General features: G+C 45.3%; 14 protein-coding genes across 14 annotated transcripts; 9 read left to right on the top strand and 5 right to left on the bottom strand.

Moving 5' to 3' along the window:
• Positions 1-45: 45 nt before the first annotated feature.
• Positions 46-1884, bottom strand: V2V93DRAFT_326327 (dual specificity protein phosphatase; the record flags this gene model as incomplete). Its single annotated transcript, XM_066907522.1, has 5 exons — positions 46-1132; positions 1188-1378; positions 1434-1526; positions 1587-1753; positions 1818-1884. 5 exons carry the CDS (start codon positions 1882-1884, stop codon positions 46-48), a joined length of 1605 nt encoding a protein of 534 aa, XP_066764643.1.
• A 419-nt stretch (positions 1885-2303) lies between these two features.
• On the top strand, positions 2304-3511 carry V2V93DRAFT_372387 (uncharacterized protein). Its single transcript, XM_066910732.1, has 2 exons — positions 2304-3033; positions 3101-3511. The coding sequence occupies exons 1-2, from the start codon at positions 2652-2654 to the stop codon at positions 3352-3354; spliced, it is 636 nt and encodes a 211-aa protein (XP_066764642.1). The 5' UTR covers positions 2304-2651; the 3' UTR covers positions 3355-3511.
• Positions 3512-4416: 905 nt separating this feature from the next.
• Positions 4417-5867, top strand: V2V93DRAFT_37271 (uncharacterized protein). Its single transcript, XM_066910802.1, has 3 exons — positions 4417-5173; positions 5229-5636; positions 5695-5867. The coding sequence occupies exons 1-2, from the start codon at positions 4681-4683 to the stop codon at positions 5603-5605; spliced, it is 870 nt and encodes a 289-aa protein (XP_066764641.1). The 5' UTR covers positions 4417-4680; the 3' UTR covers positions 5606-5636; positions 5695-5867.
• Positions 5868-8238: 2371 nt separating this feature from the next.
• Positions 8239-10880, top strand: V2V93DRAFT_372378 (T-complex protein 11-domain-containing protein). The gene has a single exon (XM_066910731.1). The coding sequence runs from the start codon at positions 8356-8358 to the stop codon at positions 10483-10485; it is 2130 nt and encodes a 709-aa protein (XP_066764640.1). The 5' UTR covers positions 8239-8355; the 3' UTR covers positions 10486-10880.
• A 282-nt stretch (positions 10881-11162) lies between these two features.
• Positions 11163-13323, top strand: V2V93DRAFT_372376 (uncharacterized protein). The gene has a single exon (XM_066910730.1). It carries the CDS (start codon positions 11426-11428, stop codon positions 13028-13030), a length of 1605 nt encoding a protein of 534 aa, XP_066764639.1. The 5' UTR covers positions 11163-11425; the 3' UTR covers positions 13031-13323.
• A 46-nt stretch (positions 13324-13369) lies between these two features.
• Positions 13370-15352, top strand: V2V93DRAFT_372374 (uncharacterized protein). Its single transcript, XM_066910729.1, has one exon. It carries the CDS (start codon positions 13517-13519, stop codon positions 15287-15289), a length of 1773 nt encoding a protein of 590 aa, XP_066764638.1. The 5' UTR covers positions 13370-13516; the 3' UTR covers positions 15290-15352.
• Positions 15353-15943: 591 nt separating this feature from the next.
• V2V93DRAFT_337142 (Rad9/Ddc1) lies at positions 15944-17221 on the bottom strand (the record flags this gene model as incomplete). Its single annotated transcript, XM_066907745.1, has 4 exons — positions 16883-17221; positions 16513-16810; positions 16129-16457; positions 15944-16072 (listed from the first exon to the last, which is right to left on the bottom strand). Coding segments are annotated over exons 1-4 (873 nt in total), but the record flags the coding sequence as incomplete, so codon positions are not given.
• Positions 17222-17397: 176 nt separating this feature from the next.
• On the top strand, positions 17398-19008 carry V2V93DRAFT_393784 (CTLH/CRA C-terminal to lish motif domain-containing protein; the record flags this gene model as incomplete). The annotated part of the gene is made up of 4 exons (XM_066912501.1): positions 17398-17436; positions 17490-17909; positions 17969-18280; positions 18335-19008. The coding sequence occupies 4 exons, from the start codon at positions 17398-17400 to the stop codon at positions 18758-18760; spliced, it is 1197 nt and encodes a 398-aa protein (XP_066764636.1). The 3' UTR covers positions 18761-19008.
• On the bottom strand, positions 18794-20382 carry V2V93DRAFT_372368 (uncharacterized protein). The gene is made up of 2 exons (XM_066910728.1): positions 19336-20382; positions 18794-19276 (listed from the first exon to the last, which is right to left on the bottom strand). Exons 1-2 carry the CDS (start codon positions 19997-19999, stop codon positions 18885-18887), a joined length of 1056 nt encoding a protein of 351 aa, XP_066764635.1. The 5' UTR covers positions 20000-20382; the 3' UTR covers positions 18794-18884.
• Positions 20383-20599: 217 nt separating this feature from the next.
• V2V93DRAFT_359882 (uncharacterized protein) lies at positions 20600-22098 on the top strand (the record flags this gene model as incomplete). The annotated part of the gene is made up of 3 exons (XM_066908110.1): positions 20600-20654; positions 20711-21280; positions 21347-22098. 3 exons carry the CDS (start codon positions 20600-20602, stop codon positions 22096-22098), a joined length of 1377 nt encoding a protein of 458 aa, XP_066764634.1.
• Positions 22099-22268: 170 nt separating this feature from the next.
• V2V93DRAFT_372363 (uncharacterized protein) lies at positions 22269-23155 on the top strand. The gene has a single exon (XM_066910727.1). The coding sequence runs from the start codon at positions 22376-22378 to the stop codon at positions 23039-23041; it is 666 nt and encodes a 221-aa protein (XP_066764633.1). The 5' UTR covers positions 22269-22375; the 3' UTR covers positions 23042-23155.
• On the bottom strand, positions 23054-24652 carry V2V93DRAFT_372362 (uncharacterized protein). The gene has a single exon (XM_066910726.1). The coding sequence runs from the start codon at positions 24440-24442 to the stop codon at positions 23180-23182; it is 1263 nt and encodes a 420-aa protein (XP_066764632.1). The 5' UTR covers positions 24443-24652; the 3' UTR covers positions 23054-23179.
• V2V93DRAFT_372360 (uncharacterized protein) lies at positions 24562-26166 on the top strand. The gene is made up of 2 exons (XM_066910725.1): positions 24562-25947; positions 26001-26166. Exons 1-2 carry the CDS (start codon positions 24970-24972, stop codon positions 26100-26102), a joined length of 1080 nt encoding a protein of 359 aa, XP_066764631.1. The 5' UTR covers positions 24562-24969; the 3' UTR covers positions 26103-26166.
• A 2-nt stretch (positions 26167-26168) lies between these two features.
• Positions 26169-26546, bottom strand: V2V93DRAFT_307548 (mitochondrial 37S ribosomal protein uS14m; the record flags this gene model as incomplete). The annotated part of the gene is made up of 2 exons (XM_066907218.1): positions 26169-26231; positions 26286-26546. Coding segments are annotated over 2 exons (324 nt in total), but the record flags the coding sequence as incomplete, so codon positions are not given.
• Positions 26547-26709: the final 163 nt, after the last annotated feature.

Here is a 26709-nt window from a genome sequence, read left to right as displayed (position 1 = left end):
AAACCCTTCGTCTCTTGTCTCTATAATACAGCACTATACACCAAACTACAGTCCCCTCCTCGTGCGCGCGCTAATCTTCCGGACTCCGCCCACAGGCCCTTTGGCCTTCTCGCCACCCGATGACGATGCAGTAGTAGTCCCCGATACTCCACGCACTCTCGCAGATGCATTCCGTGGACTGATAGTCGTAGTAGTCAACATTGTTGTCGTTGTGGTGGTCGTCACGGCAGAGTAACTTACAGCTCGCCTGCCGGGCGATGCGCTCGTCGACCGCGTCTTGCGTACCATCAAGGACGAGCCGCCGTCTCCACCTCCATCCTTTGGTCGATCTTGCATCACAAAATCTTCTTGCGTTACAATTTTCTCGGTAGGTAGCGCCATCTCGTTCTCTATGTTCTCGCTCATTGCAGCAGATACTGTCCGCGACCGCATCTGACTAGGTGACTTCCGAGGCTGCCCAGGTGTCGGCGCAGGTAGCGACGCACTATTCTCGACGTCGCCCAGAATATTACGCACCGGCGTCCGCGGACTTGCCGTCTTTTCACGCAACACCGACAACGGAACAAGCGGCCGATGGCCAGCTAAAACCGCCGACGGCGCACCAAATCCCATCGTATGCCGCCACTCTCTAAACTCCTGCTGATGCAAATACAACCAGTGCTGCTGTGGTCCGACAACCATTCCAGGTCTCATAAATCGCATATATGAAATAACTTCGTTGGCCGTAAATCCGTATGCATAAATCAAATAGGCGCCAATCAAGCACCCGGTCCGCCCTAGTCCGGCTTTACAGTGCACAGCAATCAACTTATTCTCTGCAATGACCTCGGCACAGATACCAATAAAATTTCGCACGGTGTCCATCTCTGGACAGGTTCCATCCTCAAATATCATATCAACATGCCTAATGTTGCGATTCTCAAATATCCGCTTGTCATACAGTGGCGAGTTTAACCGTACGACAATATCAACCTGATTCTCGACAAAGAAATCAAGTACATTGCGTACCGCTAACGGCTGCTTTTGAGGCGTCTGGTCCGGCGCATTGTTATACTGCGGCGATGCAAATGCGACGAAATGTGGGGGAATTGTATTAAAATCCCCCATTTCGACCCTCTCGTACGTTTCATACCTATTCACTGGTTATTATCGTTCCCAAAGCACAGCAAGATAGAATTACGACTCACTCCTCTAAATTAAATTCTCGCATGTCAAGTAGTCCTTTATCTTTAGCTTTCCACACACCATACACAATATCCTGAATCGACAATGTAAAATCCGCCACCGAGTACCCCGCATCGCGAAATGGCATGAACGGTGGCTCTGCCTGAGCTATCGGCGCCAGCGCTAGATGCGGAAGCCAAGATTGAATGAGTACCTAAATATAAATTGTTAATTGCTCAGCCCAAACATGCAATTATAAAAGTGCTTACCATATAGCAGCAAAGTAGACAAGCGGCATTTGCTCGTGACCGCGGATTTGTCCGTGAATAAAACACGACAGATTTTTCCTTATTCTCCTCCTCCTATCCACGAATTAGTCCTTGTAACTGAAAGCACAACTTGAAAGTAGGAAGGCAACGTACGGCAAGAATTTCATGCAAAGCCATAGCAAATCGGTATAAATGGCCAATATGCAGCGGTCCAAAATCATGATGAAAGGCATTATACGGTAGAGCTTCGTCTACCGTAAAATAAGCAGCAGAATCGGTATCATGCGGTGCAGAGTCACTTGCAGCAAGATATAGTCGATCTGTATAACAATACTAGCGTCAGCTTGCCTTTTTCTGGAAAAAATAGAGTTGGTGATTAAAAACCTTTAAGAAACTCGATGGTAGGTACTGATCGATGCCGACGAGGCGAAGAAGAAGCAGATAAAGGCATTGCTATAGCGCTAGATGCTAGCATGAACTGGCTGGGAAAAAGAGATAGTCGAAGAGTAATGGAGCTGGTTGTAGCTTGACACCTGACAGGATATCAAGCACTGCTTCAAACTAAACGAGTGCAAGAACAGAAACCTGGTCCTTGACACCGGATGCAATTAATTTCACCCCAAACAAAGACACTGCTGACTATCAAAGTTGAAGAAGTGTGTAGCGGCAGATATAGAGACGACGAGACGTAATTGAGAAGGTTCGGCCTAGACGATGAGAAGTGAGTGAATCAAGTCCTGAACCGGGCTAACTCAAAACAATGGCTAACCGCATTCAGTCTCTAAACCTTAAAAGTGCAAACAACTTCACGTCGTCATAGCAACCATTAACCCCTGAGTTTGTGTGCTGTTTGGATAAGTCTTAAGTACATGTTGATCATTGCTGCGAATGAGTATTACATATGCCTGCTGTACAAGCAAGGCGGGATGGTTATATCAACAGCAAGCAAGCGATAATGACATCAACAAACTAATCCACGTGTTGTCACTAAGTAACAGAATGACTTTCCGCTCCTTGTTCATCTAATCGCCTCGCTCGTTGTGCTTGTCTTCAAATACTGTAATGCTGTATACCATGTGCGTTCCATCAAGTTCTTGTTGGATACCTTCTTTTCTGTTATATATATTTTAACTTATTGTGATGTTAAAATATTACCGATACCCTAGATTCTACAAATATCTGCAAAATTCACAATAAATCGAAACCAGCAACTTTTCAATGTCCCAAGAATCATTCGCCAACGACATCACACAGACAGATTCTTTTCTTTTTTCTTTTTCAACCCTATGTCTTCGACAAGACGGCCACGACTACCAGCAGCAGCCGCACCAGAAGCAAAAAGAAACAGGCTTATTTGGTGGACTGGCAAACAAGATCTCATTGACCTCGCGATTCACCCACAACCATGAGCCAGCGCATAGACGATGTTATCATAATCAGATTGAGTCACAGCTTAATACGATGCGGCATGAAGAGATCTTACGAGCGCGTGCTGTTGCTGAAGGTTTGGAGTACTCTGTGTCTGAGGAAGACTGTGAGGAAGAGGGCGAGGAGAAAGAGGAGGGAGAGAACGATAGTGTCAATCTGATTAAGAAGGAGAGTATGTGAATAATCAAGCTTTTTTATTAATAGAAATATTCTATCGTACTGAACATTTGAGAATATAGGAAGCAAGAATATCAGATATAGTCAACGTGGGATACTCGCAAATGATCTGATGAACCTGACACCACCAGATGACCAACTGCAGCAGAAGCATTACTGTATATGCGATGAACAAAGTACGCTTGACCGTCTTGTAGAGTGTGCTTTACAATGGCATACGGATGGAGATGGGGATGCGCTTATGGCTATTAGAAGAAAGTTCAAGTTTCTTGATCGGAGATGTGTATTTTGTAGGATTGTCGACCGGGTCTGTTAGTTTTCTGCTATATTTTCATATTTCACATTTACTTGCTTGTTGAAGGTATGGTATAGTACGAAAGTAATGAGCTAGTTGTGCTTAATTTTTTGAATCAGGCGTATTAGTGAAATAATCACAATTCTTATTCAACATAACCTATATTGCATCATATCAATATCATATGAGTATTCTCTACCAATAGTAAACGCAGGATTAATAAAAATATCAAAAGGTAAGTGTAGTCCGAACAAAATGGGTGGTTGTACGCGAGGTTGGACAACACTTTGTAGGACCGTTAATGTAGAAGTAGGCTAAAACCTCTGCTTGTAGTTTCTGAAATAGTTGACTGTGGATAAAAAGAAATGAATAAAATAAACAACGTTAGTGTCAGTAATATGTGAAAAGGATTAGCTTATCACCCACGCACGATGTCACAAAATGAACGAAGCTGGGAAAAAAAAAACCGTTGATCGGTTTGTAATTGTTTGCCAAAAGCAGGCTCACATCTGGTAAACCTGCCAATTTATCAAAAGCAGAGTCGAGTATTTACATCTTGTGCTTTTTATTCTTCTTCTTACAAGTATGTATATACTTCTATAATGCTTAACTAATTAACTCGTACAATACGAGAGATCTTTCTTAATAGGTATATGTCATGACAGGTGTGATATAGCGCCTTATCAAGATCTGTGTTGACAGCCCCTTTCTTTCCTGATCACCCGAGTTTGAAAAAACAAGCAAGCCAAGACGACACTGTTTTCCAAACGGTCGGCTAGTGTTCGTAAAGCTCTTTTTTTCATATATTTTTTTATCCATTTTTTATAAACTTGTGGATATGGTTCTCCATAAGGAGTAAGTGGTTCTGTTTTGTCGAGTAGACTGACAGCTAGTATATATAGTAGTTACGCATGCTAATAGCTATTTGTAGCTAAATCTTGTAAGCTTGAATTTATTTCTGCCTATTTTATATATCTTGATGTTTAGATCTTGGTAATCAGAAACAAGATTTAGTGACAAAAATAGCATCAAGCAAATAGGACGATCTCTTTTTACAAGCAACAATATACACTCGTCACCAACCCACGGTCATCAGTTTCTTCCATACAGAATCCGTCTACGCAGTAAATAAACGGTACGCAGTAAATAAACGGAAACACACATATCAGCATCTTATGGAAAATATTAAATAGGATGTAAGAGTGTGCGGCTTCGGAATGTACGCGTAGAAAGTAATTAGACCAAAGTAGGCAATTGCGTCCAGCCACCTAAATATACATATAGCAAGCATCAGATCTAGATGTTATAGCACAACAATTCTTCGACTACAGTACAAATGTACGTGCAATGACACGTCTGGAATTACTCTCACGAAAACAAACCAACAATAAACGGCAGTGCGCAGGAATCGCAAAATCAACAGGTGTTCGCTGTCGGCACTATATTTGCAGCAATAATAATGAGACAAGTGTATATTGTCGACAACATTTAAACCAAAAAGATCAAGATCTTCAAAGTAGATTATCAAAGAATGAACATTCACAAAAGAAAACGAGAAAGAAAGGCGCGATGAGCAAGTTTCTACACAGCTTACAGCGGATCCTTTGCATGTCTAATCCTACACTGTCCAAATCTAACCAGCCGCAAGAGAAACGAAAAGGAAAGCAGCAGCAGCAGCAGCAGCAGCAGCAGGGAGCAGAGCCGGTAGCAAACTACGCCGTTTCTGCCGCCTCACGGACGCGCTATACAAAACTCTTAGCTGCCGAGCTCAACAAGCCGATATCAAAAGCCGACGAGGCGGGATATATCTACATTTACGAAATTCTACCTCCAGATCAGCGTATGAATACTTGCAATCTACCAGATAACGAACGAGAAATACTAATACAATACAGGGGATCGAAAACAAATCGGCCTTGACGAGATACTCTGGCTCAAGATCGGTCGCGCAAAGGATGTGTCAAAGAGAATAGACCAATGGACGCGGCAGTGCTCGCACAAGCTCATCCTGACCGGCCACTTTCCAGTGGCAGAGTCAGGTCAGCGGTGCCGCGCAGTGCACCGCGCCGAGCGGTTAATTCACCTAGACTTGCGCACACGGTTTACAAATGGTCTGTCGGAGGAAGGGCCACGAGCGGCGTTTGCCAGGGATTGCGGATGTCGACGGCGACACGTGGAGTGGTTTGCGGTGCGGCGGCGGGAGGCGCATGCAGTTGTAGCGAGTATTGGGCGGTGGGTGGAGTACGTCGGTGTGGAAGAGTCGAATAAATAGCCCGAGACATGAGTGAGCACGAGAAGGAGCGGTTCGACGAGCCGCTGACAATAAAATCTAGACTGGTGAGGTGGGAGGAAGAGAAGGAGCGGCAGACGCGGACCGAGTCTCCGTCAGCAGCAGAGATGCGGAAGCGTGGCCGCAGAAGAGCTGAGCAGCGACACAACTATAACGACATGCGACTCGAGCAAGAACAGCAACCTACAAAGCCTGTTGCCGGGCTCTAACTCTGATGATAGTGTGCGGCGAAGCCTGAGGCGCGAGGCACCAAAATGCAAGCTTCACGTGATCGGAGGCAGTCGGCGATTCTGTGGTGGCGCAGGCTGTGGACGGATACGTCATTTTCCTGCTTCGAGAAGCCAACGGTTTTGCTTCGGCGCCAGTGAGAATAGTGAATACGAGGTCGACAGACAAAAATCATGGAGTATCATATTATCAAGCAAGATATAGGGTACTCTCGGTTCTGATGATTATGCATAGTCGTCAAACTGATGATTGTGTGTGCTGTGCTCGCTCGGCAAACTCTCGTTGGCCTACACTTTTGCCTCGAAGCGGGAGGAAGGGCCAAACGATTGATAATAATAGTCCTTGCTCGACGATAGTGTGTGGGTCTGTCGCACTGTCGCGGGCTTTTGCTGCCGCGGAACTGTGCGGTGCTCTATTAGCGACAATTGCCAGTAGTAGCATAGATGACAGTCAGCTTATCATTCTGCCACTGTGGTCGTCATGCTCCTGCTCTGTGCTCTCTCTCACCCTTCCTGCGCTCCGCATTACGACACTACGCCTTCCAGCTCTGAGAAAAAAAATGCTTCCGCAGCCCCGGTGACAAGTTCCCTACGCTTAAACGAGAAACGGGCTGAGTCACGTGAAGTACTAGTCTGTTTGAAGCCTAGCAATCGGCGAGAAATTTGAGGGCTTACACGTAAGCGAGCCAGCCGCTATTGAGTGGGTGAATATCTCCAGTTTGTGCGGTTATACGAGTATATTGTATAGCATTAGTTCGGATTTCGGAGTAATGTGCTCATTAAGAGCAAATGAGTAGCAGATATAGATGTGTATATGCTTGCCTCCGATGCCGAGCGTATCTACATTCATACTAATTAAGTGACATCCGAAAGCCGAAACAAGTTCCTCATTTGGCACACTAAAGTAGTGCTGTTCATCTTCATCTTCCATCTTTTGCAAAACAAAATGAATTCAGACAGGCAAACCCGACAGTAATCAATGTCGAAGTCGGAGCAAGCAGCCGGTAAACTAAAGCTGCACCTTCAAAAAAGAAAAGGAGGCTAAAAAAGGCAACAATCAAAAACTTTGGCCCGGCAAATGAATGACTTGGCTTGATTAGGCAAAAACAGACACTCAATTTATTCCCAAAAGAGAAAGTTTTTGCTTAAATGAAATTTCTTCAATAAAGATAATCAAGATAATCTTACAATTCATTGTTTGATTATATATCCGTTTTATAATTATCATACCTCTATTGTATACACACTATATCAGCATCTTCAGGCCGCAAATATATTAGGTGTGGAATAGCAAAGATTCTACCAAAATCCCTCCCGGGTTTTACAATTTTGCTTCAATTTGAAATTGGCGGCCGGTAAATGGCAAATGCCGCTGGTCAACGCGCTACTCCTTTCTCTTGTTCAAGATGTTCAAAGCGCTGCATTGCGCAACAGCGCTAGAGCATTGATTTTTTGCTAATTTTTTAGTATAGATATAGATATACATTATTACGATGTATACTGATTATGCTACTGCGAGTTATACTATTACTATTGCTATCATTCTATAAGCTAAGCACTGTTCTGTATCCGCACTACAGAGTTTATTGAACCCCACTACAAACTGACAAACATATTCTTCGTCACTATCAGTAGCCTCCGGCAATTATTTGATTGCCAGTCCATGCTCTGGCATCAACGATGATAGCACATTAGACTCTGTCTCGACTCGGCACCTGCAGCATACCAGCACCAGTAAAGCAGCAACACCAGTAGCACCACAAGCAGACGCGAACAAAGTGCAGCACTCTAACAATGCTCTAGCAACAGTTTACTTATCCAGTGACATGTCAGTCTGCTCCGCCAGCAGCTTGGAGTGGAGACTTGGCCTGTCAATCGTCGCTGCTCACATTCTGACTCGTATCCTCATCTTTCGATTAGCTACGGAGAATTCCGAGCCTTCACTCTATAATAAAATCACCTGAGTCATCGATATCGCAGAGTAGAAGTAGGGCCAAAAAAACATCGCGCAGAAGCGTTGTGATTTCCTAGCTGACTCTTTACTGGTTAACGAGCCGTTGGTTGCTACAAGCCGAGTGCAAATCGTCTGTCCGCCAACATCAGCTGTCTCTAGTCACCGGGAAGCTGCGATAAAATCACCGTAGAATCACTGCTTCCTCTTCATATCACTATTTGAAAAAGCAGAGCAATCTTGTCATTAAATTCGGAGCCCAAGGCACAGAGCTTCCGAACCGGGCGACACCAGCACGCGAGCCGAGCCGGCGGCGGCGGTGGCGATCCGACAGGCTGTGTCGCAGCCTGTCTCCCACCGTCCGACTCCAGTCGACTCGGTCGTCACGCGCGCCTCGCGTCGCCGACCTGATATAAGAAAGACTCTCTCCGCTCCATCATCGCCAACACCGCTTCGCCTTCTTTTCCTCTTCCAGTCGTCTTCGTCTTTTATTTTCTTCTTTCCCTTCTTTATCTTCTTCTTCTTTCTCCTCTTTTTCTTTGTCTCTCGCAGACATGGACCAGCACGCCTCGCCGCAGCAGCAACAGCCGCAGCAGCAGGCGTCGCCGCAACAGCAGCAACCGCAGCCCGTCACCATCCTCCCGCTCGCCCAACATCCGCATCCCCATGCCCATGCTCATTCCCATGCCCACGCACATCCGGCCTCCCGCCGCTCCTCCCTCCTCGCAGCCGCTGCGGCAGCGGCCGCCGCCACCGACTGCCCCGTCATGAATTACCAGACCTCGGACGAGCAGGCCGCGACGACTCCGGCCTCGCAGCCACAGCCACAGCAGCAGCAGTCGCAGTCGCAACAACCTGACCTTGACTGCGATGCGGCAGTTGACCCTTCCTCCAACAAGCGGGTCTTTGCCGTCGCTGGCTCGGCTGCCAAGCGGCTCAAACTTGACCAGGAACCTACTGAGACCCCGATCGTCTCTGTCAGAGAGTCCGCAAGAGAGAGCAGCGTTAGCCTGTCGACACCTTCCTCGCCTTCGCAATATAAAGAGTCCGAGCGTACTCAGCATCCCCCTACAGCGTATCGTCGCATGCGCTCAAAGTCTCTTCCTGACATCTCCGTGCTCTCACTCTCTCCAGCCGCCTCTGACGACTGGGCACCTAAAGAGCGTCGCCGACACCACCATCATCACCGCTCGGCGCGCCATCACCGCTCGCATCGCAGCAAGCGTATCGATGCACTCTTACAACCCCTTGCCATTGCCGTCTCGCCGGCTAATGCGCCGCCTGTCAATGTGCAGGGCCTGCGCGAACTCGATCTGCAGGAAATTTTCAAAAACCCGCAGCTGCGACACGATATCGTGTTTGACCCGCAGCTGCAGTTTAGACCCAACCTTGACGGCGAGCGTGGCCGTCATAAAAAAGCTCTCGCTGATCAATACTGGCTTGCTGTCGCCCACGAGTGCGATATCCTGGTGAAAGCATACGCTGCGGCAGGTAAACGCTCGATTTCTATCGACTCGTCGAGCAAGCTCATTGGTATCATGACTTCTCTGCGCGATATCCTTCTCAGTTTACTTCCCTTCCACGATCGTGCGCAAATCGAGCAGGTTCTAGATGTCGAGCTTCAGTTGCAGCAGTTGCAGCACGGCGCTTTCGACTTTGTCAAACTTGCCCAGTGGTTGGCTGGCATTTTCAAGTCGCACTGCGCGCCTATGCGCGATGCCTGGGTCGATCAGATGCTCTCGTGCATCGTCGCCGGCGCCGCTGCCGCTGACGCTACCAAGCTTACCGAGGGACTTCGACTTGTCTTTACTATCCTCGAGGCCATGAAGCTAGACGTTGCCAACCATCAGATTAGAACTCTGCGGCCGCTGCTTGTTGAGACCGCGGTTGAGTTTGAGCAAGATTACTTTGCGCAGCGAGTCGCTCTACGCAAGATCGACGTGCGCCAGGCGGTTGAGTGGTATAAGTCCGAGTACGACTCTAGCGATAAGAAGCAGACGCACATCGACGCCTTTGTGTCTGGTCTCGTCAAACTTTTCGCATCTAGCACGATCGGTAAGAAGGATGAGTTTCCGGTTACGTTTGCGCTTGACGTCTCCCGTTTGCGGTCTCTAAAGTCTGATATTGCTCAGATTTCATGCTTGCTGCAGTGTCTTACCCTTTATCGACAGCTCATTGCCTCGTGTCTCCCAGGATCGGCTCCTTCGCAGAATGATCTCGAATCGCTTAAAGCGGAGCTCTTAATTCTCGTTGCCTCTTCAATTGACGACAGTGACGAGCGCGAGCCTGGTGCGCCAACACATATGCGCTGGCCTGCCAGCGCCGAGTCGATCGCCGTGCAAATCGCTCGGCGCGTCAAGGATCGCTTCCCAACTCGCGGTCCATCACTTTCCGCCGTCACATCGTTGGCGTCTCGTTGGTTGTCTGCTAATCTCTGCAATAGCAATGCCGAGTCGACCGTCTATAGACTAGTTGAACAACGTGTATTGAACGATTTGCGAGAACGTGTGCGCGCGTGCTTTACTGCGGCTACTAAGAGCGCGAGCAGTACCGAGAATTCGGTCTCAGCTGCTAGAGATGTTGCTCCGGAGCTGGCGATCTTGACAGGCAGAATCTGTTTACTTGGAGATTTCCATTGGAGTGTATTTGCTGGTTATTATATCAGCGGCGTTACAAGGGAGTGAATACCTTTTGTTTCTTATATCATTACTGTATGAGCTTTGGATATTGTAATTATGATGGTTTTATGCTTTTATTTTTTTTATGGGATAGGATAGGTTAGGATATTTGTTTTGGATACGGGATTAGAATCTATATTTGCATTGCATCTCACACAAGAGCTGCTGGACCTTTGTTTTGTTTCTATTATTTTATTCGATCGTGTATATTCTATGTTTCAATTTTCTTTGTATATTTTTGTCTCTGATTTTCCTCTCTTACAGATGTCTTTTATGTCTATGAATGCCTTTGATGCATGGGATCTTTTTACAGGTATTGCTTTTTTTTTTGTGTAGTATAGTGGATAAACAGAGGGATAAAAGTAGAAGTTCTTTGTATTTGAATATACTATATATATTTATATGATTTGTAAATAGTAGTGTAGCATTACATCCTTCAACTATACAATTCAAATCCAATTCCTCTTATAATATCACATCCTAAACACAATATACATGATGATGACAATTACAGAAATAAACTCGGGGATATAATTTCTCAATCTAGCTACCTCAGCCGCACAATCTGCGGCATATTGCCACCTGCAGCGGTTCTGATGAATCATCAATTATATAATATAATAAGTGCACTTTACTTTCTCAGTACTGCGACGGTGCATTTAATGAAATTCAACTCGTTCTGGCTGTAGTATTAAATATTGCAGATTCTTTGATACAAGATAAAGATAAGCGCGACAATTGTCCGTAAACGGCAAATGCGAGCGGCCAAGGAATGCGGCGGCGGCGGAGGCGGAGACTCTCGCCTCTTTCTCTTTCCGCCTCCTCTTCCTCTTACCCTCTTCTTCGTTGACTTCTTTCCCGGTCTCGCTTGAAGTCTGCTCTGTCAGCAATCCAAGCGACTTGCTTCTACAGACAGATTCAAGAAGAATTATAATCCTATCGCGCAATGCTAAGCCGGCTAAAGTACAAGCTGCTTCCGGCGCCTGCCGAACAGCTGCCGACAACAAACGTAAACAGCAGCACAAACATGTCGGCCGCGTCAATCGTCAAGCCTCCAATCTACCGTATCGAGACCTCGTTTAACATATTGCAGACAATCGGCGCATTGAGGGCTCACAAGCTGTCGGCTTACGATTTGCAGTACGTCGTCTTGTTTTTCATCGGTCTATTCTCGGTGCTTGTCGCTGACAGCCCGCCTGTGGCCGTCAAGATTATACTCACGTTCTTGCTGTTCCTGGGGTTGCTTATCCCAATCACTTCGCAGATTCTTTTACCTGCACTGCCAGTCTTGGGTTGGCTAATCTTGTTCACGTCGGCGACCTATATTCCCGCTGAGTGGCGTCCGCCAATCATGGTCTCGGTCCTGCCAACGCTTGAGACTGTCTTCTACGGCGCGAATCTGTCTGCGCTTTTGTCATCGCGAATTAATTCAGTGCTTGACGTTCTTGCTTGGCTGCCGTATGGCGTGATGCATTACGGTGGACCTGTTGTATGCGCCGGTCTGGTGTTCATCTTTGGCTCGCCGGGTACTCTGCCTTGCTTCGCGCGCTCGTTCGGTTACATGAACCTCACCGGTGTTCTTATCCAGCTTATGTTTCCTAATGCTCCGCCATGGTACGAAGTCAAGAATGGATTCAGTCCAGCAGATTACTCAATGTCGGGCTCGCCTGGCGGTCTCGCGCGAATCGATCAGCTCTTTGGTACCGATCTTTACTCGTCCGCATTCGGTGCTTCTCCCGTTGTCTTTGGCGCATTCCCCTCATTGCATTCTGGCTTTTCGGTTCTTGAATGCATGTTTTTATCTCATGTCTTTCCTCGACTATCCCCGCTTTTCCTTTTCTACGTGTTCTGGATTTGGTGGTCGACGATGTACCTCACGCACCATTACTTTATTGATTTAATTGGTGGCGCCGTGCTCGCCACCACGGTTTTCCTTATTGCAAAATGGAACTTCTTGCCAAGTTCGCAATCCGGTAAGAGTTCCCGTTGGCAATACGAGTACATCGAGCTCACGGACATCAATACAGCCGCCGTTCGCTCTCTAGCTTCAACGCGACAGAAGCGTAGAGATTCAAACGTTCGAGATTCCTCTTCCCAGTATCAGTCACAGCAGCAAGATTACGACTACGACTACGACGATCAAGATATTCCCGAGTTTCCCGATGAAGAAATCGATGACGATCCGCTTACCCCGCTCGCTGGTGGTGGTCTGACGACGTTAGCCGGAGCACACAGATACTCTTCGACCGAGAGATTTGAGAATCCCAACGCGGCCGCAGCTGCAGGATCAGGTACACGATTTGACGAGCACGATCTGGGATTCAACGATGCCAATGCGGCAGATTATTTTGCCACTCAGGCAAAATACCAGCGTGAGGATCTATATAGGGCTGATTTTGACGATACGTTCGACGACGAAGATAAATTCGAAGATGATTTGGGTGCTTCGTTTGATGCTTCCAATGACAAGAAGAAAGCAAATTCGGATAAACAACCTTTATTTAAAAAGGGACATTCGAAGCGGGATTCGGAAGGAAGTTCGTATTTTTAAATGTGTTGTAAAAGTGAGCGATTAAATGCATTTTCTGTGTGTTTGAGTTTCTTTTCAGTTTTGGCTAGACATTCTTCATGGCGCGTTGGCATTGTGTTTTTTGTTTTCTTTTCTTTCAAATTCAATAGTTGTGTATTATTAGTGTTGTAATTGTATACTAGAATATAGCTGCTTCCGATTCTTTCTTATCTATGCGAGTGTTTGATGTACTGTCTCATCTACCAGCCTAGTCAATAGAGGTATGACATTCTCAAAGAATTCAAAGATTCCAGCAGAAAAACAACACACAAATAGTGAACCATAAAATAGAGACGTGTTTTCACTCGGTTTAGCATAGTAGAGAATTATTTACGTTGGGAGTTCATCAAGGCCCCCCTGAAAAAAAAATCATATCTCCAAATTAGTTCTTCCGAATACACACTAAAACTCATTGGCACACATACACACTTTTTTTCGGTTCAGGAAGAAAGAAAGAGAAAAAAAGGAATGCTGCGGTCACGACTGCGCGTGCAGTTGCGACTAATAATCCCTTCTCATGAACAACGGTTCCAATTCTCAAATTCGGCATACTTGAATAGTGCATACTGGCAACAACGTGGGAATCAATCAAAGATCCCGAGGCATCAGAAAGAGAAGCAGCAACAACAGCAATACAAACAACAACGACAGAATAGAGATAACAATTTTGAGAAATATAAATCGAAATTTGAAAGGGAAGAGGGGTATCATCTTCGAAATCGACGCCAGGAAAACGCAGAGGAAGACAGTGATTTCAAGTTTGCAAGAGATGGAGGACGGCAACAATTATTTAAAGCAGGTGGAAATAAATCGCGATCACATAGCGAATATAGAGATCGTAATCAGAGGCGAGATACAGCAAAAAAAAGTGAGACAGATGACGAAGAACCGGAGTTCAAAAATTATCATCGTCCGGATCGAGGCAGAATAATGATGTCTCCCGAGGACGTATATCTTGAATCGAAAGTCCAAGAAATTTCTGCTAAAGTCTTTTCTACCGCTCAAAGTTTTCGAAAGCGCGCTCCTCTTCAAGAGAATCTATTAGACGCAGATAACGATATCTCAGACACCGAAATCGAACCAGATCGCAAATCATCAACCTCGTCGGCAAAGGCTCTTTCTAAAACTTCTCGAAATAGCTATAAAGGCCGTGCGCACGATCGCAACGGTAAATATATCACTGATCCATATCTGATTGCTGAGTACATAAAAAAGGCCCTCGCTCAGGGTAGAACTGACGACGCACTCGAGAATGCGCGGCGAGGCGCTGAGAACGCTACCGTAGGATGGAATTACATTATCCGCCGCGTGATGCACGAAGGGAAAGTCAATGCCGCCATTTCGTATTTCAACGAGATGAGAAGACGTGGAGCTGTGCCTAACGGGTTTACATTCACGGCCCTGTTCGAAGGTCTGGCGGATAATGTAGCGTCAACGCCGACAGCTCTTGAAAAGACGAAGAGGATACTTGCGTACGCTGTCCGCAGCGGAAAGTGCAAACTTGAGCCGATATTGCTCACATCAGCATTGAACGTCGCAAGACAGGCAGGTGATATTAATGCCATGTACGAGATCCTTGACGTTACTCAAGACCTGATATCTCCCGATGGCGTAACGTATAGTATGATTCTCAGCATATACTCAAACGCCGCTCGCACCGACAAGGCACTGGCAGATGAAGTACGCGAGATATGGGCTGAAGCCGTAAGGCATGCCGAACGAAGTCGTACAAAGCCCGTCAAAAGAGTCGTTATGAGTGGTAAGTTGATCCTCAACGCTGCTCGGGCACTCCTTAAAAGCACAAACCTGGAAGATATATACCTTGTCTACCGGATCCTTACTTCCGCATTTAGTCTTCCGTTATACTTCTCGCCTGATCAAGTATTCGCCATCAAAGATCCAGACTCGATAGAAGAAGACGTTATAAAGTCGTATCTCTACACGCTCCCTTCATCTGAGGAAATGGACATGCACGGAATTCCGCTTCTCCTAGAGACCTGCGACAGGCTACGACAACGCGACGCATTCTTAAAATATCACGAGTACTTTAAAACTCGCACGATAATGGGTTCGGCTTTACATTTAAAATATACAGAGAGAATGGATGAAAAAGGGTTGCCGGCTCTTGAATTTGATGAGCGGCAGGGCGCGAATGAGGACTTGGTGCCGCGAGTTACCCGCGCCGATAGAAGGTTACAGCAGCGTATGGCTGCGAGGTTACGCGACGACGATGACGACTAACGAGTAATTTGTAAATAGTGTATATTAAATTGTTTTATAGATCTTCAAGTGGTTTTCCCTAACGTAAATAAACAGCGAGTTAGCATGATTTCACGAGCTGGACATGTAGCAAGGACTTACCATAGCAAATTGCGACGGTAACTGTGTAGGCGGGATCGTATCGCGCCACGCCTGTGTATTCTCTTCTTCTGCTACAAACAGCAAATCTTCATCATTTTTTTCGGAAACTCTTGCCGGATTCTCCATCGGAGACGACGGTGCGTCCTCCTGTGAGGCATGCATGAAAGTTGTCATAGCTGCGTGTCCGTCAATCCTACCCCATACTATCGCATCAGCTTCGTTCGTTGCAGTGCGCGTGGTCTCCTGCTGTTGAGTTTCACGAGACGGAATAGATGATGCAAGTGTGAGTCTCGGTAGTAGTGGAGGGGGTAGGACTTCTGGGTTGCTTTGAGATGAGGTGCGTTGACGCTTATGTGTTGGACTGTTCCCACTCTCAGGACTATTGTGATCTCCATCCGCTGACGACGACTCGTGAGGTCTAACACTTTCGTAGGAAGTATCAACTTCTCGCTCTGCAACTCGTACACGCTTTGCCAGCTCTGCTGGCCTCGTGTTTGTCTTACGAGGGGGACCTTGATCGTTTTCAGATATTGGCTCGCCAGTGAAGAGAAGGAAAACACATTTCAGAAACTCAATGTCAAATTCGAAGATGATCGGCATTGTCGCTTCACTGAATGATCCTTTGATTACTGCCTCGAGGTTATCAGCCAAAGTCACAAGTGTCTAGATAATTCATTTAGAATTCCTTTCGTTAAATTTTTGTAAACCATATACGATACCCTAAATTCCTTTAAACTAAACACGACCTCATCATCTTCATTAGTCAACAGTTCGTCAAAATCAAGACTGTTGACATGAATAGCCGTCTGCAAAGGCTGCTTCAAAACCTCAAATGACGATTTTCGCACGATCTCTGTAAAACTAGTCAAAATGACTTCGTCCGGGGCAAATTTCATACTAAAGGCTTCAGCGCGACCCGAAGTATGCTCGACGTATTGATGGAGAATGTGGGCTTTGATTGTGAAAGAGTTTGGGTAGTCGTCTATCGAGTGAAGGACGCGGTACGCTCGAGCCGATTCGTAGGAAAGACGGTATGTCTTTATAGCTCCTAGCAATTGAGGGTTAATTATTTCAAAATTATAATAAGTAATAGACTTTCTTACCAGATTTACATCGAAGAACGACCACTAGTCGACATTCAGCTATCGAATTATCAAGATATACCTCGCATTTGTCTACCGTTGGATCTTTTTCGTGTCGTCTGAATATCGAGGCGAAAAACCTCGTTTGTACTTCTATAGCAACATTTTGTGGAACTTTATTAATAGCCTGAAATCCTGTTGCTGACGGTTTTGATGTTGTCGTTGCTGTCGCTTTGAATGTGTACTTATCAAAGAACTCGTCCTGGAACTCCATAAAGCTAAACACAGACCGTGAACTATTGCAACTGCATAATTTGATCTACAAAACAGGCTTAAAGTCAGTTTCCGCATGATAAATTATGATTATCTGACGATAATGAGAATATCTCACTTGATTTGAGCGCGCCTCGATTAAAATCTTGTCAGATATTCTAGCTAGCGCATTCACGCAGCGAGACCAGTCTCTAAAGTGATTACCGGCATTTATGGTGAACGCAAACCGTGTCATGGCATTCAATCCTGCTTCAATACTGTCTTCTTAAATTATGATATTAATCGAGAAAGAATACTGCTGTATGAAATGTCGAAGAGATGGAGAAATTAACGCGTTGGTTTAGGTGAGTCGTGTTGACGCGCTCTGAATAGTAATAAGACGCGTCTTTATCTTTAATATTTCTCGAGTCTTTTAAAACAAGACGACATTTTTCAATACAGGCTTCCTACATACAGATACCAAATACAACTTTTATATTTAAATCTATACAAACTATGAAATTCACTGCTCTTGTCTGAGCTACGAGTATGTGAGATCACGTGCAAATCGCATTGGATGATTCGGTGACCTAAAGTCTCGCGACTCATTCACTTCCCCACATACATCTCACCAAATATCTTGATTTCTCATCTATGTCGAAGGATTTCAATCCAGAGAACCACATATTGCTGGTATGTTTTGAAAAGCTAATATAAAAGCAGTTTTCTAACTTTGAGGATCATAGGAGCAAGCGCTGCTTAAGCTGCCGCAACAGCAGATGCGTCAGAACTTCAAGACTTCTCAGAGATACCTCGAGCGAGACCTTACATTTCTTAATAACGCTGCCTCCGAAGCTCTGGAGTCTTGCAACAACGGAAAAGCGTCACCGGATGATTCACTCATGCAACTTGACGTCATCATTTCCCGACTACAAGGGCTCAAGCGAAAGATGGTTGCTCTACAAACTGAGGAAGACGTTCTTATGAGGAAATCCAAGGCTCGAATTGCTCATTTGCAAGCCTTGTATTCGATTAATAGTCTTGATGACCAGGATTATAAGAAATGGAATCGGATTAGAATGAATCGCTTGTTGGCGGACAATATCTTGCGTAATGGGTACACTGAAACTGCGAAGGCGCTAATAGAAGCTGACCCAGAAATCGCTGTATGTATGTTGTCTCTCTACCTGAGATTTACAACCCACTAACAGGTTTTTGATTTTAGGATCTCGTAGACTTGGAAGTTTTAATCCAATGCAAAGCAATCGAGACATCTCTACGAGATGGCCACACCGAAGACTGTCTAGCCTGGTGTCAAGAAAACAAAAGCTACCTTAAAAAGGCAAAGAGCTCCCTTGAGTTCGAAGTTAGACTTCAGCAATACGTCGAATTTATTCGAGCTGGCAAGACCATCGAGGCCATTATGTATTATCGTAAGTATTTAGTTCCGATTGCGGACGAACATTTGGATTCGGTGATTAGAATAGCTGGCATGCTTGCATTTTCCACACCTGAAGAACTGGAAAGTCCATATCAGGTACTTTTAACTTCGTTTTTTTTTTTCCTGTAATCAAATGCTGATTTGAGGTAGGATCTTTTTTCGCCTGATCGGTGGCAGAAGTTGGCCGATTCGTTTGTAGCAACACATCATCAAATGCTGGGAATTCCTATGCCTTCACTTCTCCAAATCGCTCTTTCCGCCGGCATTTCAGCCCTAAAAACTCCTTCCTGTCGAGTCGGAAACCATCCAATTACATTTGTCTCGAACTACAACTCCTCGCTTTGTCCAATATGCTCACCTGAGCTAAGTGAGCTGGCAAAACCGTTACCATACGCGCATCATGTGCGGAGTATGGTTGATCCTGAGCCGGTCATGCTTCCAAATGGACGCATTTATGGACGTCAGACGTTACTGACTTTCTCTGACAAGGCAGGATTACCTAAAGGACGAGTACGCGATCCGACGACTGGTGATGAGTGGGATGAGAAAGTACTCCGACGAGTCTTCCCCAGTTGACCTTTTACAATTGAAGAGTAGGATGTTTATATTGTGTTTATTTGTGAGATGCTTTCTTAGGTCTGGATACCTCTGTATGGTTGGCATTATAATACAAATTAATATAAATCTAAATTTCAACTATCTAGTCGCTGTCCGAGCTATCACCCGAACTCTCAGGCTCAGGCCGTCTTCTCTTTTTCCCTTTTAGTCTTTCAAGCTTTTTATTCCGCGATGCAGCCTGTAACTGCCTATTCGAGGGCGCATTCTCATCTCTAATTTTGAATATATACATCCTTGCGTCCCGTTGGTCGAATCTTTTAGTCGTGTCGCCCATTCCAGATGTGCGTCGATGCGTGTAGCCTTGATAAGCCTCCCAGACAAATTTTCCGCTGCGAACGAGTTCAAAATGGAGGGCTTTTGCGATGTCCTTGAGGTTCCAGAGAGAATATGGTAAGCCGTCAAAGAGCGTTATCACCACGACGCCGGTGGGGGAAAGTAATTGCGTCGCAGATTTCAGAAAACCGACAAGAAGTTCTGCGAATCGTTAGCTTGTCGCTGGTATTTTTTACAAAGAAAGAAAGAAAAAAATATACCCTGATTTTGACGGATATTGCGGTCTTGATCTGTGATGCCGCTGCCGGTATGCGGGAAATTAAATACGATACAGCCAAACTTGCGTTTACGTAAATGTTTTGTCTTCTCGAGAGCCGTGGCATCGACATTGAATAGTAACTTGATTTTCTCATCTGTTTGAGTGCCTAATTTAGTATCGTCGTTGTCGAAATCTGAAAAGTCTGATAAATTGTCGTCGTAGCCATCTTCATCATCTGATTTCTTTTCTGTGCTCTTGTTTCCCGAGAATTCCTCAAGGAATTTGACATTCGCGTCGGCGGTGTCAGGATATTTTGACAATAACTCTTCTCTCGAATCATACACTGTACTAGTGATCTTTCCCGGCGACAGTAAACGAGGCGGCATCACAAGCGCTTTGGTGAACGACAAATCTCCTTCTCCAACCAACAAAATCTCATCAGATGCCTCACAAAACTGCATAGCCTTGCCATGAGTTCCGGATGCGGTGTTGCTGGAAATAGGTGCGACCTGACCTTTTCCCAATTTCTGTTTCTTTGCACGTTGAGGTGCTGCGATGTATGCTTTCGACGCAGCCTTGGCTTTACGAGCAGCTTTTGCTTTGTTGAATTCGCTATGAGGATTTGGCGCTATACTGCGCTGTCTGTGAGGGCGACGCGGCTTCATTGTGTGTAGAGGGTGTAGAGATTGTATAGAGACAATTGAAAAAATAATTTGGGAGCTTTAATTTGCGTTGGGAGTTTTCTTTCGAGTCCCTAAATCCAAGATAGTCTTTGCATATTTCTCTAAGAGTCTATGTATTTATTTGTGTTTCTATTAACTATTTGGCTATCGCTAGATTTATGCAGTCTCTTTAGTAGTGATGTCGTTCGATGTCGCTCGGGTCATGACAAGTCGTCTTTCTAATTTGTTAATGAGAACACTTGACTCCCAGCAATCTAAACAGCTAGACGAAGGCTCACTGCGAATACTTAATTAATAACTAGCTATCTAAATAAAACGATCGATTCAGCCAGCTCTCCTTGGCCTTGCCCCTAGCATGTAATATCTGTACGGGCCAACCAATCGTTTCCTTTAGAGCAGCCCTGGCTCGCTACCATCTCAATTATCTTGATAATCATGTGATATTAAAAAAATAAACGACCACGAAGACGCAACGCTATCTCGTTGCCTTATCGATTCAAATGATCTACATACATGTTAACGGCGCCCGGTTACTGTCTTCCATCTGTTCACTATATATGCTATCGTCGGATAACCTAGACAATGACCAGTCCATCCTCAAAACCTTCAGGGCGTCGTCTGGTTCTTTTCTGTGATGGTGCGCGTGCTTCATAGCTACATAGAGCTCATCGATCTGATCTAATAATCTCTTAGGAACATGGGATAATTCTCTTCGTCCCGGTAATGAAAATCCAACAAATGTAACTCGTCTTGCACGTGCTTTACTTCCAGTTACAAAAGATGGCATTAGTCAAATCTCATACTATCACCCTGGCGTCGGCTCTGAAACGAGAAATTGGTTTACAAAGTTGATACAGGGTGCCATAGGCACCGGATTTATTGATATAATGGAAGATGCATATAGTTTTTTGGCATATAATTACTCAAGAGGAGACGAGCTTTTTTTCTTTGGATTCTCGAGAGGCTCGTATATGGCGCGTTCAATATGTGGTATGATTGCCGACAATGGGATATTGACGAGGAAAGGCATGTCCCGCTTTGTGAAGCTATTTGAGTTGTATACCAACAGCGAAAAAAAGAAAGAATTGAAGTTATTTATTGAATCTTTGAAGAAGGATGGGTATTTAATTCAAGATGATATTACTATACAAGCGATCGGATGCTTTGATACCGTTGGTGCGTTGGGAGTTCCTCAAGCTGCAGGATGGAAAATTCCAGTCTCTTACGAAAAGTTCTCATTCTTGAATTTACAGTTGAATAAAAGTAAGAAAGCCTTTTGATTTTTCGTTTTTTTTTTTTGAGAGATTATTGTCTAACTGGCTGCTTCAGAGGTGTTGCACGCATTCCATGCACTTGCACTAGACGAGGATCGCAAGCCATTCTCACCAACGCTATGGTTCTTCGATCAACCCGCTAACCCTGATAATTTCAAGCAAGTTTGGTTTACTGGAGTCCACTCCAATATCGGCGGAGGTAAACTCAGCCGAGCGGTAAAAGGCACTAATCATCTTGTAGCAGCGGAAGAGGCATCCACTACAAAGCAGCAGGCAATGAATGCTAATGTTCTTAGTGATGGGTCATTAATTTGGATGATTGCTCAAGTGAAGTCATTTCTTGAATTCGATATCGAGTTCCTGCACTGTGATATTCGCGCTGGAAGTGTTTCGAGTGATGAAAGAGCTCGGGAACTTGAGTTAAGCGATGCAGCCAGCGATCGAAAAAATGTATGGTACAAAGGTCCGTTAAATGACAACTATGCTGATATTAGTTCTCATATACTTTACCGAAAGAATCCTCGCTCGGTGATGGGCTATTCAGATCCAACAGGTCTCACAACGGAATCTGTTACAAACGAATTCCTCCATCAATCTGTCCTTGATCGCAGCTTGTTTCTGAGACCTGACTCCGAAACTGATTGGAAAGATATTGAACATGTTATTCCCCTTCAAAATGTGTATTGGTATGCAAATGATAATCTTGGAATTCCTGGAAAACCGCGAGGATCGTTTGGGAAAGAGATAGAGATTGAAGGTTATTCTTTGTTTGAGCTTGAATTCTGGAGAAAGGAGGGACAGTTTTGAGGAGTTTTAGGAATCATGTGTCTGTATTCTTTCACATTTCGTATTACTTATCGGTTATTTCCATCGCATGTAATGGCATGATTAGACTCATAATTTGGATGGACGCGACAAGTGCAAAGCCGCAGCATCTTTGAGACGCGTCGTGTTTGCTATCCGTTTCCGTGAGTTTGGTGCTATACAAACGTAAGCTATCAGTCTAACTGGCTGCTTCAGAGGTGTTGCACGTATTCCATGCACTTGCACTAGACGAGGCCCGCAAACCGTTCTCGCCAACAGCATGTTCGTCGACCCCAAAGATTTCAAACAAGTTTGGTTCCCTGGTGTACACGTCAATATTTGGGGAGGCAAGCTCCGTAAAGTATTAAAAAACTCGAATCATTTCGCGACGTCCGACAAAAAATCACAGACAGCTAATGTTCTAAGTGATGGGCCGTTAATATGGATGGTCTCTCAAGTGTGTCCTTTTCTAGAGTTTGATCGCGAATTTCTGATTAAACATATACAAAACGGAAGAATGACTACAGATATGAGAATTTTTTCTGCCGAAGGTAATCGTGAAGAGCGTCATGATGGTAACGTATGGTACAGAGGCCCAATAAACGACAATTCGAAAGAAGCCAGTTCGAAATTCGGAATCAGATACCGTTCAGTGTTGGGTTATACAGATTCAAAGAAACCGCGAGTCGCAGCAACTACAAACGAGTTCCTCCATCAATCTGTTCTTGATCGCGGCAATTTTCTAACTGAAGAAACTAACATAGTTTGGCAAAGCGATGAGTATGGCTCTCTTCTTGAGCACGTATATTGGAACGCGATCGAGGATCAATATATCTCTGGAAAGCCACAAAGGCAGTCGCTGGGTGAAAAGGAAATTACAATTGAGATTTATACGCCATGTGAACGTAGATTTTGGGAGGAAAAAAAGCAGTGTCTTTGTGTTTGAAGCCCAGTTCTAGGAGGTAAGTATCACTAATCCAAAGATTATAGCACCATATTATAAATACAACTAATATACACTAATAAACCAAAAATACTCCGCAACAAACGCAAATCCAGGTTCTTCTAAATAATATATAATTCACTATTCAACCGTCTCCACTTTGTTCGTCTCCACTTTATTCTTCTCCAAATAATCCATACCAACAGGTATCCGATGGTTAAGCGCTATATGAACTCTACCAGGATTCTTCCTTTCCTCAGCATTGAATTTGTTCTTGATCTGCCGTCTGCTGCGTCCTCCAAACATTTGCGCAATTAATCCAAAGTCAGTTCCCCACATCGACAAAGCTTCGTAAAACCTATTAGTCTCGAGAGTACTCCATCGCTCGACGCGTTCACGACGTGACCACGAGGCAGAATTAACAACTCGCATAAGATCACTTTCCTCAACGGCCTCGCCACTAGACCGCCCAGCGTTCGCTATAGCATGTCGATCAACCTGTAACGTATCCTGATCGATGTCGATTTTGCCGCCTTCAAGAAGCTTCAATAAAGGTTTCCCACCAACACCCTTTTCAACGATATCGACAGCTTTCTTCCGTCGGTCTTCGTCTTCTTCTTCTTGCTTCTTAATACGCTCTTGACGTTCTTCAGCAGTCTGAGCTTGCTCGGTTCGCTTCCGGGTTCGTTCGTCTTGTTTCAATTTTTTCAGTTTCTCGAAATTAGGCGTTGTGCGTCCAATGTGAATATCCCGACACAGCTCCGCCATTTTAATATTGTCAACGTCAATCTCTCGCGTCTCAGAGTCAATAGGCGAAAGGGAGCGTTCACGGCGGCCACGGTGTGGTCGGTTCGGGTATTGAAGCGTCAATGCGGCAGCAGGATTGGTGCTCACTGAGTCAACGGAGGATTCTCGTGTCGTGTGGGCAGGTTCGAGCTGAGGAGCTGGAACTGAGACTGCTCGAAGACGAAGAGATATTGGAGTCGAAGTAGGCGTAGGGAATGCCAGTAAGGGATGCGAATGCTGGCTTCCTGCTGAGAACTGAGCCACTGCATTCTCTCCTGGCTCCTCTGCTGGCTCCTCTGCTGTTTGTTCTGCTGTCTGTTCTGTAGAGCTTTCCGTGGTCTGTTCTGCAGAATTTTTCGAGGCCTCTTCTGTAGTCCTTTTTGTAGTCTCTTCTATTGTCTCTTCTAAACTCCTTGCAGTCTCTGTTTCCGTCGCTGTCGTCGTATTGTCTGCATCAACAATACTAGCAGAGCGTTGAATAGTTTCGGCAGGTGATGAAGCAGCACTCGAAGGAGCCGCCGTAAGCTCGTCAGCGACAACGAGCTCAACAGGCGGTCGTCGTTTTGTAGGTATTGGAATTGGCACTCTCCGTCCACGTTTGGCTGGTATTGCTGGCATTGTTAATATAAAGAGGTGAGGTGGTCGTGGCAGTGAAGAGTCTTGAAGAGAGCGATAAATGTGATTAACGCTTTTTGCTGGTTGGGATTAAAATAATTTTGGGTTTTTATCAGCCCAAACCTATCAAAATTCAAATATCGACCGCACCTATATTGTGCTTTGCTGAGACAGTTCTTACTGATTGTATATAATACTTGAAGATAAAGTAGAGCTTCTGCAATTCACAATGTTGCCTTCACGGACAGCCTCTTGGCAAATGCTTGTCCGGCCGACGGCGACAGCAGCGAGCAGCCGTAGTAGGATTAGCAGCAACAGAGCGCTTATCTTATTGAAGAGGACAAGCAATATTACAACTACAAGACAATTTCATCAGACTCTCAGGCGTGAATTAGAATTGGAAGAGCGTGACTATGTGCGCATGACGCGCTCTCAGCTCATGGGTACAGTTTGTTCTCTTTCAATCTCTCTCAATCGCGGCCTTTACTAACAGGAATTTATCAGGCTACAAGCTGGGCTCGGCTGCACTCATGGGTCTGGTTGCTGTCGTGTTTCTTGGAATCTGGATTCCACAAACGATTACTATATTTCAAGGTGACGCAATTGACTCCCCGCCTAGATCATTCCCGAAGCGCTGCAGACAGGATTATCGAACGCTGATGTACTCTGAAGCAATGCTTTCACCGCCTGAACGTCTCTTACCGTTTGCGAAAAAGATAATATCGAGTATTTTAAAGGAGGAAGGCGTTATTGATGTGACAGCAGAAGGAGTGCTTGCAGTGCCATTGCCTGACCTTGAGAACAAAGACGACAAGTTCAGATCAGGACTGGCTTATCTGTATACAAAATGTGGCGACTATCTTTTTGCTCTTGGCGAGATTGAAGATGCTGAACATGCATACAATATTGCTTTGAAGTGTTCTAGTCTACTTAATCCACATACGGCTGCGGCATGTAGAGGTCTCAGCGCCTTGTTGTGGAGTAGAGAAGATCCGGATATTCCAGGCGCTATAAAATATGCTCAAGCGGCAGTGACGGCCGCCGGTAGTCTTGAATTCTTGCTACAGCATAGTGAGGACCTGGTATCTCTAGATGCGGCGGCCACTTTTGCGGATGAGATGCTTGCTAGTAAGGGACTGATAATTTCGAATCGCGAGTTTCTGAGCGCCGAAATCGAGTTGGGCGCGTTGTATGCCAAAGCGGGCGAGAAAGAGAAGGGCCTGACGACTTTACTTCGAGCATTAAAGACTTTGTACGATACAGAGGAGGCGAGCATTGAAGGTAAAAATGCTCGCAACCAGGCTGAGCAGGTTTTTCGGGCCACAACGGGTGACGAGGCAAAGGCCAAGTTTTACATTTCTGAAGTGTTGCTGTCACTTAAATTAGAACAGGAGGCATATGATTGGGCACAGATGGCTTTCGAGGCGGCGATGCCTTCGCATGAAATTAACCGCGATAGTGCTGAGATTGCGCGAATGTCGATGATGATTATGGCTCGAGTGTCAAAAGTATGTTTTTTTTTTTGGTTGCTAAGTATGATGAATGCTAATTTCGATAATAGAACATGGGCAATATTGAAGATGCCAAAAGGTGTGAAGCTCAAGTGCAGAAAATCCCGGAACCGATTATCAAACCGCTGATTTGCTTTGGCTGGCGAGTGTAAAATAAGAGTGATAAATATATAGAGATGTATGTACATAGATAATATAGGAATATACTGTAAGGAGATCTACCAAGTAGCACGCTTCACTCCCGGAATCTCTCCCGCCTTGGCCATTTCCTTGAAAACGTACTAAGAAAGAGTTAGTGGATAAGAAGATCGACGAGAGTAACAGTAGTGACTTACTCGGCACATCTTAAACTTGCTTAGCACCGAGCGACCTTTACCAGTCATGACACAGCGATTCTTCACCATTGTCATTCTCGTGCACGACGGCATCGCAGACAACTTCATCTGAGCCTGGATACGAACAGACATAGGCAGGGTGGTGTTGTAAGTCACGTATTTGAGAGCTTTGCGCTCGGGTTCTGCCTCGGCGGCCATGAAGCGCTTGTAGTTGTCGCGAACCGTCCATGTGCGCAGACGCGACCCGGGTGTCGGCAGCTTGAACTCATTATCGACAATAGTCGGGATATTGAGCCGTATCCCGCGCGCGTTGAACTTTCCCATTGCTAGTCGATATCTGGTTGGGAAGCGACGAGCAAAAAGACGATGAGCAGGAAAGTGAAAAGAGCCTTCCCGGGATGAGTGCGCCACTATGGCTTGTAGC

This window comes from Kockiozyma suomiensis, assembly GCF_038497685.1.
Source record: "Kockiozyma suomiensis strain NRRL Y-17356 unplaced genomic scaffold V2V93scaffold_10, whole genome shotgun sequence".
NCBI lineage: Eukaryota > Fungi > Ascomycota > Lipomycetes > Lipomycetales > Lipomycetaceae > Kockiozyma > Kockiozyma suomiensis.
The sequence above is the reverse complement of the archived record's forward strand: the minus strand, read 5'-3'. Positions and strand labels throughout refer to the sequence as shown.

Excerpts from the sequence above, each read along its gene's own strand:
- V2V93DRAFT_372376 (XM_066910730.1), top strand. The coding sequence starts at position 11,426 with ATGCTAAGCCGGCTAAAGTACAAGCTGCTTCCGGCGCCTGCCGAACAG.
- V2V93DRAFT_37271 (XM_066910802.1), top strand. The coding sequence starts at position 4,681 with ATGACACGTCTGGAATTACTCTCACGAAAACAAACCAACAATAAACGG. Across the intron at positions 5,174-5,228 it reads AATTCTACCTCCAGATCAGC|GGGATCGAAAACAAATCGGC; the intron begins GTATGAATACTT and ends AATACAATACAG.
- V2V93DRAFT_372378 (XM_066910731.1), top strand. The coding sequence starts at position 8,356 with ATGGACCAGCACGCCTCGCCGCAGCAGCAACAGCCGCAGCAGCAGGCG.
- V2V93DRAFT_372360 (XM_066910725.1), top strand. The coding sequence starts at position 24,970 with ATGGGTCTGGTTGCTGTCGTGTTTCTTGGAATCTGGATTCCACAAACG. Across the intron at positions 25,948-26,000 it reads TTATGGCTCGAGTGTCAAAA|AACATGGGCAATATTGAAGA; the intron begins GTATGTTTTTTT and ends TTTCGATAATAG.
- V2V93DRAFT_372362 (XM_066910726.1), bottom strand. The coding sequence starts at position 24,442 with ATGCCAGCAATACCAGCCAAACGTGGACGGAGAGTGCCAATTCCAATA.
- V2V93DRAFT_372387 (XM_066910732.1), top strand. The coding sequence starts at position 2,652 with ATGTCCCAAGAATCATTCGCCAACGACATCACACAGACAGATTCTTTT. Across the intron at positions 3,034-3,100 it reads CAATCTGATTAAGAAGGAGA|GAAGCAAGAATATCAGATAT; the intron begins GTATGTGAATAA and ends TTGAGAATATAG.
- V2V93DRAFT_372363 (XM_066910727.1), top strand. The coding sequence starts at position 22,376 with ATGTTCGTCGACCCCAAAGATTTCAAACAAGTTTGGTTCCCTGGTGTA.
- V2V93DRAFT_372368 (XM_066910728.1), bottom strand. The coding sequence starts at position 19,999 with ATGAAGCCGCGTCGCCCTCACAGACAGCGCAGTATAGCGCCAAATCCT. Across the intron at positions 19,277-19,335 it reads CAATATCCGTCAAAATCAGG|AACTTCTTGTCGGTTTTCTG; the intron begins GTATATTTTTTT and ends AACGATTCGCAG.
- V2V93DRAFT_372374 (XM_066910729.1), top strand. The coding sequence starts at position 13,517 with ATGCTGCGGTCACGACTGCGCGTGCAGTTGCGACTAATAATCCCTTCT.